A 22921-nucleotide genomic window follows, 5' to 3' on the forward strand; every position below is an offset into this window, starting at 1 on the left:
TTCACTTGAAGGTCCTTGGACTCCACTTTGGGAACCACTGTCACTTAAAACAAAATAATTTAAACCCCTGATTGAAGCACATATATGACTGTCAGGTCCAACAGTGCTGCATACAGTGTACGGCCAGTTCGACGCTATGCAGCGAGATCAGTGTGTTAGAATTTTAAAGGTTGAAAGTAACCAGCTAAGCATGCAGCACAGCATTAAATCCCCATCACCGTGGTTGGAAAGGTTACACCAGGTTATAAGAAATATTAACTGGATATATAGGCTGCTATACATAATTATGAAATTGAACCTACAGACATCTAAACATGCACTCCTTTGCCGTGCAAATCACCATGCTTATGGGTTCTTTTTCTGGTGTCCGCACATCTTCACACAGGAACACATGTCAATCACAGAAGCAGTTAACTGCACCATTTATGGAAGTGTGGTTTAAATGATCAATGTTAACTGAATTCTGCCAACAGGAGTTGAACCAAGACAACTGCCACTGTGCTTCCATGCTTAGAGATTAAGGATTGGGAAACTGCTTTTTAAAAATCTTATCCCAAACCATTCCATGTGGCCCTTATAGACTTCATCTCTGCATATGCTCTCTTTGCAGCTCCACTGTCATTTACAGACACTACACTTGAATGATATGTTTAAGCAAGTATTTGTGTCACCTTGTAACACCATCCATGTGTCATTGCTTCTGCATGAAAACTGCATGATTTCCCTCCAAAGAATGTCCGTCTGTGTATATCTTTTCAATATCTGTGAAGCTGAACTGACAGCAATTTTCACAGCAGCTGCCTGTCAGTGCATCTAAAAGTTGTTCACATTTGCCGGCAGTGCAACCTCTGTGATCATATTTTCCATCATTTTGTAGCTGTGCTCTTCAAATAAAAACCCCTCGCCCCTTCTCTGTTGGCTATTTGAGCTCTGTTCGCTGTCAGTAAACCCAGCATGTTATGGATTCCTGGAGCGTATTGGATTTTAATTGCGCTGCATCCGGGGTGACACAGGTATTAAACAGTCTTTTGCTGCAAAAATAGGCACACGTGTGCAAACACAGATACACAGGCTTGCATGCGCTCTACGTTACTCTTTAGGTCCTGTATTTGTTAATGAAACCAACCAGTGCCAAATGCAGAGATCATGTGGCAACATGTCCATTGCGTCAGTAACATTTGGATGCAAACCACGCCTCTCCGACTTGAAATATGTGGTTTTAATTGTACCTTTCTTGAGAGCACAAACAACGATACGTCTTTACTTTAGATGTGAAGCATCATCAGAGTTATGATTGACAGCCTTGTTGTTTTGCTATCAATTAACATCAACTGTTCGCTACCACCCTTCAAGACACGATGTGTTCCAAAGAACTGTTATTGCAAGGAAGCACACACCATGACTAATAAGTAGTTCTGCATTTGGTCTATATGCCTGTAAATCACACGGACCAGCCAGGGTGTCACAGTTCCAAGAAGTTATTTTTCGCCGGGCTTTTTGGTTGGAACAAGGTCACTCAGACGGCTTGTTCTATCAGCACCCCCCTTCAGGAACTGTCAGGGGAGTAACTGTCCTATCAACAACAGACGGGCTGTCCAGTTCTACTCAAAGTCTGCTGTCAGTTCACATAAACACACATACACACACAATTTAGCACCAAAACACAGAACCTCACAAACATACCCACACTGGCAAGGACTCACACATACTACACACACATTAATAAGCTCACTGCTGTCACTCAGAGAGAGGGGCTTTCAGACAGAGGTTTGAGCCGGTCATGAGGCAGCAAGAAGAGGAAAGGAGAAGACGGAGAGATAGATAAGAAGAGGAAGATGGTTAAAAGTACCAACTTACCCAATATTTCCAGACAGGCAAGGACAGCTCAGGAGGTTGTTTTTTTTCCTTACACAATATTTCCAGAGAAGCACAGACAGTTCAGGAGGTTTTTTATAAATACCTTTTGTCCCCACATGGGAGGTGAGTCCCTGTATTGTGACTGTATAGCTGTTTGTTCCCACAACGTGATTCAGACATTTCTCTCTCACACACACACACACACACACACATTTTTATATACATGTATATATATATATATACACATATACTGATATACATTATTTGTGCAGAGATTGTTTTTGATTCAACGTTCTCAAGGTTTTTCCTGTTTCATTGGAAATACATAAGTGGGTAAAATATCATGCATCCTGTAATTACATGCGTCATTGCTTTTATGATTATCAGCTGTCATGAATGAAACCAAAATTAAAGAACCATTTCCTGTCACTGTTTACTATCTTCCTCACTTGCCCGTACTTGTTTTACCACAGACAGTTGGAATCTGTAGAAATCTGATGATGTGGAATGGAATGACAAGTGACGTACGTAGATAGCTTATTTCAAGAACCTCCCATACATCAGATAAACTTCCTCGAATATCCATAATTCTACACTGATAAAAATTGTGACATGTTTTGAGACTGAATAAACTCATAAATGAGTGCTAGTGCTATGCCCTCCTCATGCTCATTGTGCATTCACACACTTGTCTGTTGTGTTTAAAATGTCTCTTTGTTTCTCCCAACAATCCTCTCCACTGCCCACTGCTTTTATCTTCTTTAGGTCAAAACTTGTTGAATTTGTTAAGATGCCAAGGACAATAGAGTTATGTATTCAGCATAAAGTTTTCATGTAATGCGTGTCCAACCAGAAAATACACATATACACTTTGAACTCAGAATATCAATATTTTAATTCCATCATAAGTGTATTTAAAACTGCACTAATGGATGTATTTAACAACGGATCAAATGACAATGTGGAAAGGATCACCTGTAGTGGTGAACGTACAGAGGCTTATCACTAAATCAACTTTACCGAGGGTTTTAGCATCTTTCAGTTTACTGTTTTAGATCGACAGTCATTAGTGTTTTAGTTCACTTTCTCAGTACTCTCATCAACCTGATTTCCAGACTCAGCAGGCAGCTGTTAAGCTAAAGAATTCTGATAAATCCACTGCCATCACCAAAGCAGATAGACATGGTGTGCAACTAGCAGGTAAACATAGTAAAGCACGTAAAAAGCCTGGTATTTTCCTCCGAAACTGGTGAAGACCATAAAAGAGCCAAATGTTGGTCTTCAGGTGGCCAGAAACATGATTCTAAATGAGTGCTAATGTTGCTCTGTGCCTGCTGGATGTTAAAATAGGTAACTGTTTGCTAACACATCAGCCAAAACATTAAAAGGTGATAATATCTCAGTATTTGTCTGCTGCCCCTCAACTAATGCAACTTTAAATGTTAAGAAATCTATTCAGTTAAAGCAATGAGCACGATTTGTTATCAATAATAATAATAATATTGAATTAACCACTTCAATGCATGCACAGGGAGTTGTGCTCATGGTAGCAATGAATTTATTTCAACACAGATCCACTTTATATTAGCTCTGTCATCATGCTGCATCTTTCAACTTGAATCTGGGCACGGCATAACCTGGATGTATGACAAACCAGATGCAACGGTGGGATTCATCCTAATCCTGAACCTGAGGATGGATTTAACTGAAAGCAGCCACTGATCAAAATGGAAGGCATGTTTAGACAGATTCTTATGACAGTTTTCTGGCGACAGAGAACTGCCATAATTTATTAAGTTAATGCTGTGGTTTTTCGGTTTGAGCTGGTGGCAACCTCTGGTTCTGAAAAGGGACCTCGCTGCCACAGCGTTGTCCGGTCTGGTAGTTGTCTGTGTGTTCCGTTTACAACTTTAACCCTTTCACAGTGTGTTTTCAGTTCATAAAAGTCTATTAAAACCTTTTGTCTTGCCTAAAAATGTCTTATTCAGCGTTATGTTGTACTTAGCTCCACCCTCTGGTATCACTTGCAAAAAAACAAAACAAGATGGCAAGTTCCAAAAACCAAGATGGCGATGTCCAAAATGCAAAACTCAAGGATTGAAAAGTGTAGTCCCAAAACAAATGGGTGACGTCACGGTGATTTCGTCAACTTCTCATTTACAGTCTGTGGTAACTATGTAACAAACGTTCTTGTAAATAAAACCATTGGTTGTGATCACTTTTGTGTGGTGTCCTGTTTTCTGTGAGACATGTGACTGTGACATTGTACTGTTTCAAGCAATATTTGTCTTCACACTTGGGCACGATCTGTCGTCCACCGCTGACATTCCTACACCTCTACTTGGGTTTACACAGTTTCCTCCCCCTCTCTTTCTTCCACTCTGTCCTAAATTCCCCGACAGTAAATGTTTTACTCAACTTGACTTTGAACAGTCAGCACAGACACAGACAATTTGTCCATCTCTCCTTTTCTCTTTCACACTCAATGCACCTGAGGATTACTGCTATTTGTATTTTATATCTTCCTAAAAGTTTCAACAGTAAGGGAGCACACTGCACGTCGAGTAATGAAAATCATGAAGCAAATAAGGTCAAGGCGGAATGAAAGTAAAACACACAGCGGGCTGCACACAGAGACTTGTTAACACTAACTACTGAGTGCTCTCTACCTCTCCAATGTATTTTAAAGGGTTCTAGTTGATCTTGAGGCTGCTTTGGTGCTTTATGTATAGCCACTGCCCTCTACTGTTCTGTAATGAAGGCACAGCAACATCCACTCTCAGCTGTTAACCCCTGTGGTCAAACACGCTTGTTATTTTTAGTGATGCTCAAAAGAGAGATTTTTTTTACACCAGCCAATTTTTTTCAAACTGCTCATCTCTGTCTGAGATGCGCACTGAATTGGAAAGACCAAGATTGAAAACATAATTCCCCAAGATAAAATATGCTGCCAGTTGACTTGCTGGGGAGTTGCAATCCTTCCACAGTGTTTTGAAGAGCGCATGCTGGTTTGATAGCAGCCTGCTTGAAAGGTTTTTAAAAGTTGCCCGGCCATGCTTGTCAGCAGTGTGTAGATGGCTAAACACTGCTGTCAAGATGATAGTAGATAAGTCAGACATTTAGCTCCAGATTTAAAACGCCTGACGCAAAAATGTTTATTTGCTGAACAATCAAATAGTTCATAATTTACCTCTGACCACTTTGCCTTTCTGCCTCATTTCAAGCTAATGTATTTTTTCTGAAAACCCATTTTGATGTTTGAGTTCAAAAGAGTCAGTTTGTTGTAAAAGTAATGCAGGATATATTGCAGTTTACTGAATTCCTGTGATAGTGAGCCATGTCCGCTACCACTCTCTGTGTGCCTCTTTATGGTTATTGCATCAGAGGAATGAATGAGAGTGCAGTAGTGATGGGGCCCAGAGGGGAAAAAAAGAGGTACTAATGGGACCTTAATGAAAATCTTTAGTCTGCTCATTAATGTAGAAATATACACACATCATGCGCACGGTCAGTGAGAGGAAGGAAGACTCAATGCTTGCGCACACACACACACACACACTCACAGATAAACAGATGGGTTTGTCACATTACCTCCTTATATTCCTCTCCTTTTATGCCCTTTCTCTCCCTTCAGTTAATGCTGTCTTTCACTCCAGTAACAAAGAAAACAAATGATAGTTCATCATCATCACTAGTTTCTATGCCTGAATACTCAGACAAGCTACATAGGTTTGCATTCATGTTCTCTCTGTAACCATCCAGGTAAATTACTCGGGGTTGGTTGTTTTCTTGTCAGATCGTTTCTTCTCCTGCAAGCAAGTAATTGATTCCATTAAGCCAGACCTGCTGGATGACTCCATTATGCTGATTAGTGTTGCACAGGTTGTTGGCATGGAGGTTTGAGGATCATGGAGTGAGATGGTAAAAAAAAAAAAAGACTAATTTGTCACATTTCTTCACAGTCAGATGCCTTGATAATTTCTGTCCCTGCAGGCCTGTAGCTGTGACCCACCTGAAATCACGTCGGATCCTTTGCAGTCAGGACTTGCAGAGTCCTCACATAACACTAGCAGGGTTACAAACCTGCACGAAAGCAAATATGAGTCTAAAAGAGTAATTTATTGTTGTCTGGCTTTGGTTTTTGTTCAGCTTGTACTGGCTTTAGGCAAGACTTTGTTACCTGCTTCCTGTGTTTGACTCTGGTCCATCGCACAGGCCAGATTTCCCACAGTGCAATAGGTCCATCTGGTGGACAAATCATGACTATTTGTGACCAGGTAATACTTACAGAATTGTTTCACAGTCTGTCTTTGAACAATGGTCAGGTATAGCCCATATGCCCACTGAAACAGTTTTTGCTTGCTCCAATCATTTCTCCTGTTCATACTGGCCCTAAAGAGATCCCTCCTTAATACAACTTAAGGAATGGGGCACAACATACACAGTCCTCGTTCTATGCAAAAATATGTTCCAAAGTCTGAAGCAATCATGTGGCTTCAGCAGTCTGACATTGACATAGAGAGACCTATGATTGTGGGTATACAAGCCATTGTTGCGATACATACATGAAACAAAGCAGCGTGTGCCGACCTTTTTCACACCTCTCTAACATTTATATATGAGCTGAAGATGAAAGATGAGAAGGGCCTTCTGTGTGTACCCTCTTGACTTTAGTCATTTGCTTGCTTTCCTCTCTTCTGTTTCTCTGCTCATGCTCTGACTCGCTTAAGCTGAACAGCCAATCAGAGTGAATTTTAATGCAGTTCATTTTAAAACCGTTTTTAAATACTAGTTCGCAATGCTCCTCCCTTGATGGGCCTTTATGCAAGTAGCACCAGATCATTCATGACTACATGACAGATCCCTCTTCAAAAAAAATTCAGTGTGAGTTTAAGGTGATCTCATTCACCATCCATTTTGAGTTTTGTGTGTACAAAGTTCCATATATTGAACAGAACAATGTCTGTCCAAAGGTGAAAGGGCACCTTATAGCTCACCACAGACGGGATGAGTGACAATTATCACAGGCCTCCAGAACAGCTTCAGTGCTCCTTGACATAAAGTCTACAAGACAGAAAGTCTACAGGAGAGGTGACCTCCATAAGATATCCCCGCATTCGGTGGTGGTGGTGGAGAGTGCTCTTTAGCCCACAGGTGTTTACTTAGGCTGTGATCTTAATTTTCATACTCATCAAACCACACAGTGTCCCTTTCTCCTTTTATTTAATCACTTTTTCTTTGTCAAACACATATTAGCCAGGGGTCCATGCCGCGCAAATAACATGTTGACCTTGTCTTTATTTTCACCACACTTCGACTGTGCACAGGTGGGCTTTATTTTTAACAGCCGCATTAGTTATTCCAACTCAAAGACGAGGCAAATTTTTTTTGCAAATGCAAGTTACCCTGACTCACTAAACTAAATCTCTTAGAAAAACTTTTAAAAAACTTCAAGTAATGTTGTTCATCTCGGTTAAATTTGAATACATTTATTCATGTATTTGTGGTAGGTAGGCAGAGAATGTTCGTTTCCATGGGTACTGCTACTGTTGGATATTTCCTCACTCATCTCACGTAACAATCATTGTTACCAAGAGAGATGTGTGATGCAGTTTGGTTCACTGATGAGGATGTCACCTTCTCTTAACCCTCTCATAGCACATTGTTAGTCACTTCTGCAGCTTTTTATTTTGGAAAAGGTCTATAATTTATATTCAAACTCAGTCAATTAGTGGTGATGCAAACTGAACCTTAGTACCTCTGTGAGAGACAGAGAGAGAGAGAGAGAGAGAGAGAAGAGAGAGAGAGAGAGAAGAGAGATAGGAGGGTAAAAGGTGTTTGTGTAAGACCATAAACTCCAGTCAGTGTTTCCATGGAATAAAATGCTGTGTATTATATGTGATCTAACATTACTTTTAGGAGTGGTGTGGCTTTGAATGCTATATACACATAGACATAAACACATGTACGCAAACACGAACAAGCACATCTTTACACTCCGCATCATTTTGCTATTTCTTTCCTGTTTTTTTTTTCATTCTGATATAATAGATTAATCAACAAGTAATGGAAATATGCTCAGGAAGGTAAGTATGATCTTCAAACACACTGCCTTGTGTATTATAGACGACAGCTCATGATCTGTCACATGCTCACACACGCACTTTCAGTAGTCATCAGGTACTAAGTGTGCAGGTGCATGCATATTTTTGGACACACACACACACACACTTGTGCACGCAAGTGTCGACGCCAAAATGCATGGTGTAAGAGTTGCCAACTGAATTTGAAGTTATTGCTTGGAATTTGAATTATGCATTCAGAATTTGTATGTATCTGTGAAAGCCAATGTTTTCATTCATGTCTCATATTTATCAATATTTACGCTGTAACATTGTGAAATATGGATTTAATGGTGCTCTGTTAGATCATGTGACAGATCATGTGACACTTTGACTGTGCACAGGTGGAATGTATTTAACTAATCATGTGACTTCTGAAAGTAATTGGTTGCACCAGATTGTAGGGGCTTCCTAGCAAAGGTGGTGAATACCAACTTTTCAGGTTTGTTTTGTTATTTTTGTTTTACTTTTTTTTCTATTTCTCTTCACCAATCATGACTATTTTGTTAAGTTCCATTACATAAAATCCCAAAATAATCCATTTTAATTCCAGGTTATAATGCAACAAAATAAAACAGGTCAATTAGCTGGGCACAACTCTTTTATTTTTCAAATTCACTTTAACTTGCAGAAGTGTAACTTTTTTTAAATATTTTTAAATATTTGAAAGTGTTCTGCAAGAGTCTGAGAAAAAACACATTTTCCCATAAATAATTTAAGACCAAATATACAATACAATATGCAGTCTCTGTCCCTTAAAGTCAATATCATCTCGACAATTTAGCAACGTGAAGCTGCATGAATTAACCCTTGGCCACTAGGAGGCAGAAGACATCCTAACAAGCTGTCAGACGACCATATTTATGACTTATAGATTTAAGTTGTTATGGCTGTGCATTTTCAAACAGATGCTCACATCCTGCACACCCAGAGGAACATTAGCATTCATTGTGATGTTTATGTTTACCTAATAAATTCAAGTCCAATATTCACGCTCTTTTAAGGTCTGCTTTAGTCTCTCTCAACTCACAGAAATATGACCTGCTCTAGCTAGATTGGATTCTAAATTTCCACTTTAACAGCTAAGTGATGATCTTCTGTGATTTCAGCACTACAAGACATCCCTTTGTCAACGACATTTGATTCAGTGCAAAAAAACATCACTTAAATGACCTTAACATGCACTGTCTGAATTTGACATGCTGTAACCCAAAAAGAGTTAAGGGTTGAGTCATTATGATTTCATGGCACTAACTAGTCACCCTTCTGTCCTCATTCAGTTTTATTTCTCTCTTTTATGTAAATACAATGTTCCATTCTGTTTCTATCTCTGTGTCAAGCACTACTTCATTAATATTTGATGTGACTTGGGATAATGATGCACTTAGACACTGTGTGTATATGCTGTGTGTGTGTGTGTGTGTGTGTGTGTGTGTGTGTGCGTGTGTGCGTGTGCGTGCAGGTGTGGGTGGATTCGTGTTTGGTGGCAGAGAGAGAGGGGGAGACACTCCAGCAGTTCTACAATTTAAAGTTACAAACCGTGCTGTGCTGAATTTAGGATGAACCACCAAATGCCAGTAAGCAACAGAGAAATGGTAGTGTGATTTGTGCAAACATGTGTGCAGATATATGAGCATATATACAACTGAGTACATTATTAATGAATTTGAAGGGTATTTATACAACATATCGCAGTCAGCTATCATTGATTAGCTGCTTCTATTTCATGGTTATGATGAATTGAGGCAGAGACACAATGAGGTTTTACTTCATAACACTACCCATGGTTTAATTGTCATTCCCAACCCAATATTACGGATAAATGATAGATGTTTTAGGATGGCTGTTAGTCTCACAATCAAAGTCTCACTTCATTAGTTTTAATGTCATATCGTTTGATTTTATGATTCAATTAAATGTGTATCGGAGTAGATGCTGCGATGAAAATATTAGGTTTTAGCAAACACCTTTTTCTGTGAAGGACAATATTGGTCATAACAGGCCTCATTTCACAGATTATCATAACTCTCTTCAAAGGACTCTACAATCTGTAAGGAATGGAAGGTTCTGTTAGTGTTTACCATTCAGGTTTGCAGAGGTTAGACTCTGTTTGTCATTAGAGCATCAAGTATCAGCGGGCAGGAACATCTGGATGTGTTTCAATCTGCGGATTGAGAAATATATTTCTTTGATCTAATTCTATTCAGTAGAAAGTGAATATAAAAGCTAGAAAACATCGCGCTGTTGACATGTGATCAATGTCTCGAATTTTATGATTTAAAGTCTGATGTCTGTCTAGAGGACTCTGATTTTCATTTTTGCACAAGACAGCCTTGGCCAACCGTGGCAGCTCGGGGAAATTGGTCATTACTGCAACAAAATTAGTGGACATTATGTGTAATACCTTCACTATATTCTTTTCTTACTTTCAGCACCAAATCCTCTTCCCTATATGGGAAACATATGCTTGCATCTAAACCAGAGTTAGGTGAGCTAATTATGCAAAATGTATTCTCATATGGTAAATGTTTTTTTTGTGTATCTCTTCCTTTCCAGCTCTTCATCTAACTACCTTGATATAACAAGAACAAGTATTTCCTCCATGAACAAATTATGCGATGCAATGTTTCCTATTTTCCAACAGATTCAGTTTCATTACACTTACTCTATTCCTTGTCTATGAAAACCTTTACCGAGTTGCACTCTCACCTTGTGCCTTTTCATGCAGTATGCATAAACACACAAAGTAGGTCACCTTGATGTGTGATGCTGAGCTCAGCTTGTGTACCTGTGTTTGTGTTTTAAGCCTTGTGGATTGTGTTTTGTCCTCTTATGTTCCTCTCTGTGAGTCTAGTCATTAGACTGGCTGTAAGTCCCTTAGCCCCAACTCTAATTTAATTACAAGACCTGAAGTCAGATGCACTTACAGTCATGTTTGGCATCCATATCGATATATGTTGAATAAGGCTGAAAGAGCTGACCATCCATAGATACCGAAAAGGCTGAACATCCACAGATAGTGATATAATACTCTGAGTGAGAACATGATAGAGGGGTGAAAATAAACAAGCATGGGCTGTCATCATCCAGATCCATGTTTGCATTTACACAAAGAGCTTAAGTCCAAAAGTACATCACCAGTGATAAATAGAGCACTACAAATCTATATATCTATGGACCACTGCTAGGACACCCATGAACCATCCAAATAAACTGAGAAGTCCTTCAGCCTGAAAATCCTTGAAAGCTACCGGGAAGGGTGAGTGAAGGCCAACACACAGGGTAGAGGATTCACATAAAGACAAACACAAATAAAACTGCCTCTGACCAGCCACAGGGACGTTTGTGTCCCTCTAAACCTGCTTTAATGTTGTATCTAATAAAACTATCCAGCTGTTGTAATTACAACTTAATCATTGATTAAATTGACTTTTAAAACACATGCCTCTAGTGACGAACAAGGTTAATATGTTTTTCTATCACAGTTTCCATTTGGATGATAACTTTAAAGTACGTCATTGCCTTGGACATTCCTCCTGCGTTCCCAAGGGCTGTTTCACTTGATAACAGTATACCACACAGGATTAAATACAGATACACATGCACTCACAGTAAACTGGCCTTACTTTGTTACAGTCTGGCTCAGCCTTGGCCCTGGTATTTTGTTTCCTAAGCCGAAACGTTTTGAAAAGGGAACAATGAAAGCCAATCTGCTAAAACTGTCTTGCACAGACCCGCCTGTATAGATGGATAATTAGCTTCCCAAATGGAATTAACCACAATGTCATGGGCCCCTTACTCGCAAACACAGATATGCATAGGGGTGGGGGGCGGGGGTTAATATTTGTCATGACCTGAGGAAGGTCGAGCCAAGCCATGCGAAAACGCAGCCTGATGCACGTGACCAATTCCAAACAGAAAATGTAGTAGTAGTAGGCAGCGTTTGGCCCAGCCCCAAATGACTACAGTGAGAGGAGACTATGATGACGACAGGGCGTAAAACGGCAGCTGGAGACGAGAGGTGCCCTCGTTACGCGGTTTGAACGGTGAACACAAGTGCCTCCCAGAACGGTTCCCGGAGGCTCCACATCCAACGCACCGGAAAGCTTTGATTACGCGTGCGTTCCCAGTTGGATCGGAGAGGGATATTGCCCAATGTCTCTCTCACCATCTCCACGGTGTGATTTTTTAAGAGATGCGGTGCAGGTTGGGCCATCCTCACATCTTTGCAGCGAGTTAAACTACACCGGATAACGAGTCCGATTTGACCAACTAAAAGTACCAGAGGAGACAGAGAAGTTAATTCATTGAAAATGTCTACGACGCACGTCAGCTCCCCGGCGCCCAACCAGAGCGACCTTTCCACGGCCGCTCACGATAAGACAGACGTCCCCTCGGAGGTGGAGAGGCAAATCCGCCTGGTGATTTTCGGCTTGTGCGTAATCTTCGCCGCTGCCACCTTCGTCGGAGGTGTGTATTCGCTGCTCTCTCTCCTCCGAATGAGGAGAAAAACCTCCCTGTGTCTTATTGTGGCTTCCATGTCGGTGGACGACTTGCTCAGTGTGGTCCCTCTCTCCCTCTTCATGCTCTTACAGTGGGAGACAGCTGGAGGTGGAGGGTCGGGCAGCCTGTGCACTTTATCTGGACTTCTGTACGTGTTCCAGGGGGTTTCTAGCAATATGAAGGCTTGCCTCATCGCAGCCTACACTTTTTATGTCACCAAGAGATTTGGAGTTCTTCAATCTGTCCGCCGGCCCCTAAGAGTGATGTGGGCCATTGCCGGTGTGTGGGCGGTCAGCCTTGCCGTTAGCGTGTTACCTTTGTGCGGATGGGGCAGCTTTAAGCCGGTCTCTCTCGGGTGTTTCCCAGAGAGCGATAGTTTTTACACCCTGTTGCTTTTCTCTTTATATTCCCTGTGTTTCTGCGGCTTGTTGTTTTTCTTTATCTCCCTCACCTACCAGCTGCTGTGCTCTAGGGAGCCCCAGAGGACTTTACTGTACCCCAGCTATTTGGATATGGCGAGGGGACTGAGTGGCTCCGCTCCCCTTTGTGACCTTCCGTCCTTTTCCCGGGACAGCCTGAACAGTAGTTTCGGTGCCTACAACGAGCTGAGTCCAAGTTCATGCGGGACGGAGCTCAGGGAGAAACAGGCCAGCGGTGTGTCCCCGGTGTCCATCAGCGGACAGAGGACAGCAGCTGTCGGCGACACACCAGTTGTGTTTGCACAAAAGCGCTTCTCCATGATCCTGGCGGTTGTCCGAGTCATTTTATGGATGCCAATGATGGTGAGCAGCGTGATTACATTTTTTTTTCTAACAACAGCTATACGAACTTTCAGCGTATGCCTCAGATGATGTTAATCAATAGTCTTCAAATTATTTATGTTTTTGTTAACATCTTATGTTTGTACTCATTTCCAACTTGCTGAAAGGTGTTTGTTAGTTCAAAATGGCAGTAAAACTACAAACCAAACAAGTAGAACTGTCTCATTATATTAAATATATATTAAATCTTTCAATAAAATCACTTTAACCTAAACCTGTTTGCACCAGTTAGACTCACCCAACCAACTTGTATGTTCTTAATGGGGAAGGTGAGCAGAACTAATCTCTCTTTTGTTCAACCAGTTATACTATACCCCAAAGACTAATGAAGGAGTATGGAATTGTTTCCATGAAGGGGCAACAAAGAGATGTAAGAAAAGTGTTCAACAGCCAACTAGAAACTCGTGGCTCTAATGTACATGACAAGACTGCCAAACATATTAATGCCACACATCTCCAAACCGACCACAATTTCTGTTTTAGCTTGTGTATATAGGCTATGAGCTGGTAGGGTTTAGTGTGGGCTCAAGTAACAAGTTGTGGGATCTTTAGTCATCCTGTGATGAAAAATAAATAAATGATACTGTAATTTTTGTTGTTGTTGGAGACCCATTACAAACCCCTTCAGGCCACTTTGGGAAAAACAACAGTATTTTCTTCAATTTATTAATAATCTGTTTTGAAAGCATTTAGACATTTCGTCATGGTTTATCGTCTCATTAAAATTACAACTTTACTGACATTTAAACAAACAAGCAGCAATGATTTTGTCATCGCCAATGTCCCATTTAATTAACCCCTAAAGGCCTTGAGAACAGTATTTGGCTTGTTTTAGTCAGTACCTAAAGGGCAGCATTTACTGGGGTACATTGTGTAATACTTTACATGATTGCCACACAATGAGCACTGCTGTTTCAACAATCGTTCTGGCTCAAACACAAAAAAATGTTGGTGAAAAATGCTGTGCAGCCAGCAGACAATGATGGGCTAACAGAATTGGCATGCCAAATGTTCAACACTGAATGTGCAACAACCTTGGATATGATTACCACAGAAGATGTCAGCATTTCACTGACTATAAAAATGCAATGAATACAACTTAAAATTCACAATGAGTTTCTTTTTTTTCTTTTTATTTCTTTGATAAACAAACAAGTCAACCTACGATGGTTTGTCTTTAGATATTTATTATTTGTATCGTTATCATTTACAGCTATATTATTTTTTTGAAAAATGTAGGTCAATATCAGTACAACAGGGCCAAAATGGCTGAGTCACATAAACACCAATAAGCAATATAAATGTATACAATTATTTTCAATTTAGTGCACACAATACAATAGTGCACCTCTCTCATATTGTTGTGTACAACACACTTCCGCATGCATACTAAATTACAGGCTCCTCAGTGAATTAATGTCCCCCTCCCCTTCATTCACAGACTTTGGTGCTGGTAAGCCACACAGTGAATGCACGCAGCTACTCCCTGGAGACGCTGAGCTTCTTTCTCACTCTGCTTGCCCCTGTGGTCACTCCACTATTCGTGCTGTCTGAGCGCTGGATCCACATGCCATGTGGCTGCTTCATAAACTGCAAACGGGACCCAACACAGGAACCCTCAGGTAAAAAAATGAAGTCATAGAAATTTACCAACGGTTCAGCATGAAGTGTGTTTCAACATAATGAATTCCTAAACAGGTTATTAAACCGGGTTATAAACATTGTTATATGGTGGAAAGGGTACTAAAGGTGTAATTACATTATTCCCAATAACTGTTTTCACAGTGATGAAAAGAAGATTTGAGTTCAACCTTTCCCTCCAACAAGGCTATGGAGTGTACAAGTTGTCCCATGCCACCGTGTCTCCTTGCAGTCCACCCCTTGAGAAGCCTGCCTATCACAGCCTCTTTAACTGTGACTTCCCTGATACCTGCCTTGATGCACTAGAAAGTGGTGGACTCTCCAGCCACGGGCCTGGTTTTGATTTCAGCACCACCTGCCCTATGGACAGCTCCTCTCATGCAGACCTATCGTTGGAAGTGGTGGCCGGTGGAGGAGAGGCGCTGGCTGATTGTTCACTCCCTCATGAGAACCAAGGAGATGATGGAGACTTCCTCTGTGTCTCTTCGCTTCCTTCTCATCACCGGGAGCAGGATCACAATCTCACTGACACATCGTCTGTGTTCGAGGGCCCGGAGAGGAGGCTGTCACATGAGGAGAGTCAGAAAATCGAGCTGACAGACTGGGAGTGGTGCAGGAGCAAATCAGAGAGGACACCCAGACAGGTACACCACAGTCCAGAGTCAGCAGTTTATTAGTCTCACCATTAAATTAAGTCATTTTTATCTGTCATTCTGTGGTTTATGGCTGGCAATAATTGATCTTCCACACTCACACTATATTGCTTTCCTAAACTAGTCAAACAACTGCTGCATTAGCCTGCAACATATGGTGATGTACTCTAGAGATGATCGTTTTGGAATGATTAGCATCCCAGGACCAAACACTGGATGGATTTTCAATCTCTGTTCAATCTTCATGTCTGTGTTTACATTTTGTTTGAAGAGGAAATTAAATGCTTTGTTATAACAGTGCACCTGTACAAAGACCTAGTCCACAGCTGTTGGACTAGGATGCAGTCTTTACATAACCAGGCTATAGAGAAGTGTGTGCATGGCCCGTGAATGGCCTTCTGACTCTCTGTTTGGTAGTCTGTATCTCTGTGGGGGGGGGGGGTTCTGCATCTGTGAATATGGCTCTTAATAATCAAGCTGACAGACTGGGAGCTGCGCATGTGATTAAGATAAAATGGTTAAAGTCCCCTCTTCCTTAGCCTCTCTCCTCTCCTCTCTCTACCTGTCTTTGTTGGTGCTGAGCATCAATGGATTTTGATAATTAGAGTATCTGATTAAGATACTATCAGCAGCATACCACTTGCAAGAAATGTCATTTTGTTTTTTTAAAACAAAAGAATTCATTCATTGATGCTCCACTCTAAAATCAGATCAACTCTCAAGGCTCCACTCAGTTCATTGATTTAGTCTTGTGGTTTCCTGGAAGATTGAAGGCAGTGTTTACAGTTTCAAGATCAGTATTAATGAGTTTTAACCTTAAGTGGTGGTTGAATCACAGTATTAATGAATATGTTCGTCCATAGCTGTGGTTTGATATGAAAATAGAATGGAGATAGTCCATTTTTGATTCATGGTTTAGTTGAATCAAACACAAGCTGTGTATTGATGTATCTGTAGTTAATGATGCACATGATACACTATCCACTAATCCATTTTGAATCCATTTCTTTCTTTGTTGTTGACATCCTGTGATCTTGTAATAGTACAGACAAAGCTTAGTTCTCTCCTCGCTTTGTTTGCCCAAATGGAAGGTATCGTGGAATTGGAGAATCTAGACAGATGAGAGAGCTGCCTCACTCTGTTCCAGAGAAACAGCAGAGCAGCCACATCCATAACCTTTTTTTAAACAGCATGACAGCATAGTAATTGGGACTTTTAGAGCAATGACACTATGAGCTTGTTTCAAAACTAACTGGGACATGAACAGGCGGTGGAAACATGCGTGCATACATGCGCATTCGCACAAACACACTCACTATCTCTGTCTCTCTTCCTCTCCATCTCTGCTCTACTTATCAGTCTGAAATGTTTTGGTTTGAAAATCACCAGAGGGTGCAAAATCCACGAAGCTTGCATATACAGCTTGACTTTGGCACTCACTTTGCATCATGTATAAGTCTGAGATGCTCACTGCTGCTGTGTGTGTCTGTCTGTCTATCTGTCTGTGTTTGTCCTACTTCTTAATTTCTTAGTAACAAACTATACTATGCTCCCTTAGGCATTATTCATTGATTGGGGTCATTATATACAAGAAGCCTACAATATACAATGTGTATGTTTAGCCACACACTGTATACAATAAAGACAAAAAAACTAAACAAAGCTACACAGATCCAGCAACCTCCCCCCTTGCCAAACAGTCTTAATAGACATACAGCTCTAAATTAGCTAACAAACACAGATACAAAGTATACAAATACAATATACAGTATACACACAAAGCCAAAAGACAGATGAAAGCCAAGCATAAATAGTTTGGGATTTATTGCGCTTCCTGGCTTGTTCCTCGTTAGCAGACTAGATGTCATTACCCAGCGTCTATCCTCCTTACTGTCAGCCCTTCCAGCCTTCAGCATCCACAGGGGGAGGTGGAATTACAGCTTAAAGACATCTTTACCCTCTCTGTGACTTTATGCTCTCTGCTAGAAAGCACAGACTTGGGGGCGCATTCACAAGCCCTCTCCCAGAGGGGAAACAGAGATCGAATGTGCATTCAAACGTAGGAAACTGAAACCTATTTACCCTTCTGAGAGTACATCCAAAACTGTAAATTAATGTTATTCTCACCAATAAGCTACAAGATGGAGAAAGAAGAGTCCATGACAGCAGCTCTCTGACAATGTAGTTTGGCAGATCGGTGCTTTGAACTAAATGCTAAATTTAGCCCGCTCACAATGATAGCATCTTGATGTTTTCATATTTACCTTGTTCATCATCTTTGTTATGTGTGTTAGCATGCTAACATTGAACACAGTGTCCAGCTGAGACTAATGGGAATGCCATTAGTTTTGCAAGTGGTCACAAGGATTATGGGGCTGGATGAAAGTGGGATCACCAACGCTATTAAAATTCATCCTGGGGGAACATGACTGTCTGTACAACATTTCAATCTTAACCATAAAAGTGACCGTCATATTGTGTGATTGTGATCTCATGAGAATATACCCAGAACACGTACACACTCACACACACACACAGACACACACACGTACACGTCAATGCACTTCCCACATTGATCCTCAAAGCATTACTTGATTTACTTGATGTGGTTTCAGCTCAACATGGTGGTCTCTCACTCTCTCTCTCTCTCCCTCTGTTCCTCTCCGTTAACAATGATACAAAGACAATGACAGGAAAACAGACAGAGTCAGGGAGGACACGAGATTGACATCCTTTTTGTTTCTATTGTGTGTCATACTCAGAATCAGATCATTATATTGAACCAATCGAAATAATTGGGGCAGCTTAATGAGACCTGTCACCGTCTCCCACTGTCGAACCGCAGGATGCCTCTCCTTCCCCCTGCCAGCAATATGCATTGTCTCCAACACATCATGTTGACAGAAGCTCACTTTGATGTGCTGTATGATGAATTAATCTCTTGGAAAATAATATTCAAATATGACCGTAAAATATGAAATATGATTACAAATGGGAGTGATAAAAATGAGCCCGGTAATTGAAAAATGATGACAGTGTGATAAGAAACCCAGAAGAAATTTGATAGATGTTTTTTACACTGAAATTATATTATTCATATCATGAATTCTGATAACAACTAAAGAGTTCATAGATCATATAGACATTTTTGCTGTGAGCCTAAAAGGCCTCTGGTTGCCTCTATATCATGGAGCCGTAACTCTCATATAACCGGCAGTGTGCTGTTGACAGGGCTCTTATGTATGCTAACACATTCATCTCCTTGCCCGTGACAAGTTGACATCATGGACAAGGTGTAAGCTTAATTAGTTTGAACAAAGGGAACGAGATGCAAAAGGACCATTACACTTTTTACTGAATAACATGAAGAGCAGCCAATTGAAATTTTGTAATTTGCATGATAATATTCTCAAGAAATGAGACCTGCCAAGTTAATACATGAATAGAAATGCTGTGGTGGATGTTGACTGAACTTTATTTTGCTCTCTACTTTGGTCTTCCTACGCAGCGGTCATCAGGTGGTCTGTCAATCCCACTGTGCGCCTTTCAGGGCACCGTATCGCTGCAATCACCCACGGGGAAAACCCTCTCTCTCTCCACCTATGAAGTCAGCAGTGACGGACTCAAAATCTCCCCCCACAATACAAAGAAGGTAATAGCTCTCGCCGCAGTCTAACATTTTTAGGGTTCAATTCCTGTTGATTATAGGCAATTCATCATATGACTTGGGAAATACTCATGCATATTGCTTTCTTGCTAAGAGTTAAAGGAAAACAATTATATTACACTCATGTCTGGAAATATATGAAGGTAGGCGACTTAAAAAAAAAGAGACTGGAAGCAGGTGGAAACTGCTCAAACCAGAACCAAAAACTACAAGTTGTGTATTGACGAGGTGTTGTGTGCTGTAGAAAAGCTTTGGGTAGAGTCAGACCAGCTGTATCCCTCAGCACCCAGTCTCTATGCTAAACTAAGTGAATCTCTCCTTGGCTCTGTAGTTTCACAAGTCTGTCATATGTCATTTCAATCATCTAACTCTCTGCAAAATAAGTGTAATTCACAAAATGTCAAACTATTCCTTTAACTTAGTCTTCAATTTTATCAATTACTGTCAAAAACAACTAGTTTACATAGAATTTGTCAATGTCCTATTGGCATCTGGGGGCAATAGTATATAGCTGGAAGCATTTGGGAGTAGAGAGAAATGAAATAGCCCTATAACAAATCTGTGATTTGAAATGGGACATTAAGTGAAATAAGACATGTATGCACTGAAAATAGACTTGTATGCACTGCATTCCAAGATGACTAATGGTAAGCCATGAGTGATCCCTGTGGTGGAATTGGGTTAGTTGAATTAGGACTAATGATGAATTATATTGTGACCCCATGCTGTTTGTGAATAACTTGAATTATAAATCTTCCTCTGTTTCAAAGGTGGAAGTGTATCGCTCAAAATCAGTTGGCCACGAGCCCAGCGCAGACGACCCGGCACCAGGAGGCCACGCTGGAGACGTGAATGTCAGCAGCGTAGGGATGGGCATGGAGATCGGAATGGGGATGGGTATAGGAGCTGGCGTGGGGGACACCAACGTCAAGATTCACCTTGAGGTTCTGGAGATCTGTGACAACGAAGAGGCCATGGACAGTGTCTCCATCATCTCCAACATCAGCCAGTCGTCCACCCACGCCCGCTCGCCGTCGCTGCGTTACTCTCGAAGGGAGAACCGCTTTGTCTCCTGTGACCTGGGCGAGACGGCCTCCTACTCTCTGCTCATCCCCAGCAGTGGCAACGCAGAGGCAGAGACCATCAATATCACTATCCCTGACACGGTGGAGGCCCACCGGCAGAACAGCCGACGGCAGACGCAGGAGAACTCAGGGTATCGTGAGGAGATCCAGCTGCTAAATGAGGCCTACCGAAAGCAAGCTGGGGAGAGGGAAGAGTGACATACATACAGGATACCAAGAGGGTGTCTCTCGGGAGGAGGTTGAAAGACAAATTTCCTAATCATTCCACGTCACCACTTTCCAATCACCACCCTTGAACTGAGAGGTGACCCAAATAGAAATTTAGTTTAAGACTGTTATGAAAGTATGTTTGCCTACTCTTGTACTTCCTCTTCAGGTAGCATCATGAGAGCACTTACATCACCTATCTGTAGAATACATAGAGATAGATTAGCCTGAAAAGGAAGAGAGATGGATGTGAATTGGGGTAAACAAGAGAGAGAGATAGAGAGAGAGAGAACAGGGAGAGGCAGGAGGGAGAAACGGTATTCCAGCAGAGCATCTGTATTCCTTGAGAGAGTTTCACCATACGGCAGCCTGTCACATATCTAAAATAGATACAGCAAGAGAGAAATCCACTTAGACATTGAAAAGGAGGGGCCAAGGTCTAGTCACACGTCTAATATGAAGCGGCTCCTGTACACTACATCAGCGGTGACTCAGCAGTGAGGGGAGGGGTCACCTGACCCATGTGTCTAACTCACCCATGTGTGTGTTGTTCTGCATTTGTGTGTGTGAGAAGTAGCCTTGCCGGTAAGGGTGGGGGGGAGACATATGAGAGTAATGGTTTGCAATTTCAGCCACCAAAAGTATTCACATGTTTCCTTTATATGAATGTGCTTATTCTACATATATTTATTTTAACTGTGGTGTGTTTTCCTTTGCGTCCAAGTGCTATGACCATTATGTACTATTTACACAATTAATGTTGCCACTATCAAATGAGAGAGAGACCACTATCAACGCTGAAAATCTGAAAAATGAAAGTAGAGGCCGAGCATATGAGAGAAAGTGCAAGTGATTATTGAAGAAGAGGTCGATGGGATACTTTTGCAGAGGAGTTTTCTGCCTCATGCACATTTAGTGCAATTTAAATGAGTGACAGTGTGCATATTTTACTACAGTAGGCAGCATATGAATGTACATTTCAGAGCCACTTTGGAGGCTCATCTGCCCATCCAATCAGTTAGCCACTGGGCCTCTCACTTTCTATTGAATACATGCATATATTCAGGACTGGAATAAAATGTTCGTATATATGTAGGCCTATTTCAGCACTGTTTTTGAATGGTTACATGGACTGTGAACATCTGTCAGAAGCATATAAATCTTCTCTTTCCCGAATAATGTTGATGTATCCATTATCTATATGCACATTTACATGTACATTTGTGTGTATATAATTGCAGTAACATAGTAAAACTAGGTATTTTAGAGTAACTAATATATATTTATTTAAGTTTGTCTTATTATGGTGTCTTTTATACATCAGCCGTTTGGTTGCGTGATCTTCAACACAACATTGGCATTTTGTGGACTTTATTTGCTGGCGTTTGAATTTGTCCTTTAAAGAGTCTACTTCATCAGCTGCCGCATTTCCCATCCTGCCGAAGAATGTTGTCATTAAAGATTCATACCGGAAAATTGCCTCCAACTGCATTGCAATGTCAAGAGCTCCCAGGCAAAATGTAAAAGAAAATAATGTACAGGCGTATGAATCATACTGAATGTAAAGTAGTATTCAATGTCAACCATTTCAGCTGTTAATGGTGCCAAAGGTTTTTCAGCTGAACACAGCTTCATCTCCGCAGAATCAGAGTGGAAGTAGTTTGATCATCTGCTTATTTTCACTTTCAGACAGGACAACAGCTCAGCTTCTGGTCTCATCAAACCTTGTGATCAATAAACTTGCCATTTGCTTTTATTTGTGAGAGACTCGGACTTTCACAATAGCTTTACAGCTGCATGTTTACTCAGTCATGTCAACCATCCGAGCTGATTCGGTTACACAAAGTACTCAAATGCGATTCTTTATTACAGAATGAAAGCAAATACAGTGCAGTGATTAACTACTTAAAGAAACTGACCTAGTTAGTTCGCCACCATCATTGGTTGTTGTTTGGTTGTTGTGCCCCTAGGATGACAGTAATATGACTAATCCTCAACCGCTGTATGATATTGTGTTAATGCTCTTATCTGTGTTTCAGCTGACATAAAATCAGCACTAAAGACATGATATTTTCTTCTTTTTTAGGAAGGTTTCACAAATAAAATGTCATCCTTGTGTTTGTGAGCACATTTAAATATATGTCTTTGTGGAAGGAGCGTAGAGGGAGAGATACCAGAAAGCAAATAGTAGGAAAGCAGCAGAGAATTTGAGTAAAGGGCACATGGCAGCAAAAACAAAAAGTAAAATAAAATTTAAAAAGCAGTTATTAAATACATATGCCAGCAGCTAATCCTAAAGTTTTATCATTTCTCTCCGACCCAAGGACTTTCACCTCCCACTCACAACCTGTGATTATGCTGAAGC

At 40.9% G+C, this 22921-nt stretch overlaps 1 protein-coding gene across 1 annotated transcript; it reads left to right on the forward strand.

The window, feature by feature from the left end:
- Window positions 1–12031: 12031 nt before the first annotated feature.
- Window positions 12032–22656, forward strand: LOC116390921 (probable G-protein coupled receptor 149). Its single transcript, XM_031861068.1, has 5 exons — window positions 12032–13264; window positions 14745–14925; window positions 15089–15588; window positions 19106–19249; window positions 20035–22656. Exons 1-5 carry the CDS (start codon window positions 12293–12295, stop codon window positions 20545–20547), a joined length of 2310 nt encoding a protein of 769 aa, XP_031716928.1. The 5' UTR covers window positions 12032–12292; the 3' UTR covers window positions 20548–22656.
- The last annotated feature ends 265 nt before the right edge of the window (window positions 22657–22921 follow it).

This window comes from Anarrhichthys ocellatus, unplaced genomic scaffold (assembly GCF_004355925.1).
Source record: "Anarrhichthys ocellatus isolate YVR2014 unplaced genomic scaffold, GSC_Weel_1.0 scaffold24, whole genome shotgun sequence".
In the NCBI taxonomy this organism is placed as follows: domain Eukaryota; kingdom Metazoa; phylum Chordata; class Actinopteri; order Perciformes; family Anarhichadidae; genus Anarrhichthys; species Anarrhichthys ocellatus.

Bases quoted from the DNA above. Each gene is read 5' to 3' on its own strand.
- LOC116390921 (XM_031861068.1), top strand. From the start codon at position 12,293: ATGTCTACGACGCACGTCAGCTCCCCGGCGCCCAACCAGAGCGACCTT. The intron at 15,589-19,105 runs GTACACCACAGT...CTTCCTACGCAG, and splicing joins CAGAGAGGACACCCAGACAG to CGGTCATCAGGTGGTCTGTC. The intron at 19,250-20,034 runs GTAATAGCTCTC...TCTGTTTCAAAG, and splicing joins CCCCCCACAATACAAAGAAG to GTGGAAGTGTATCGCTCAAA.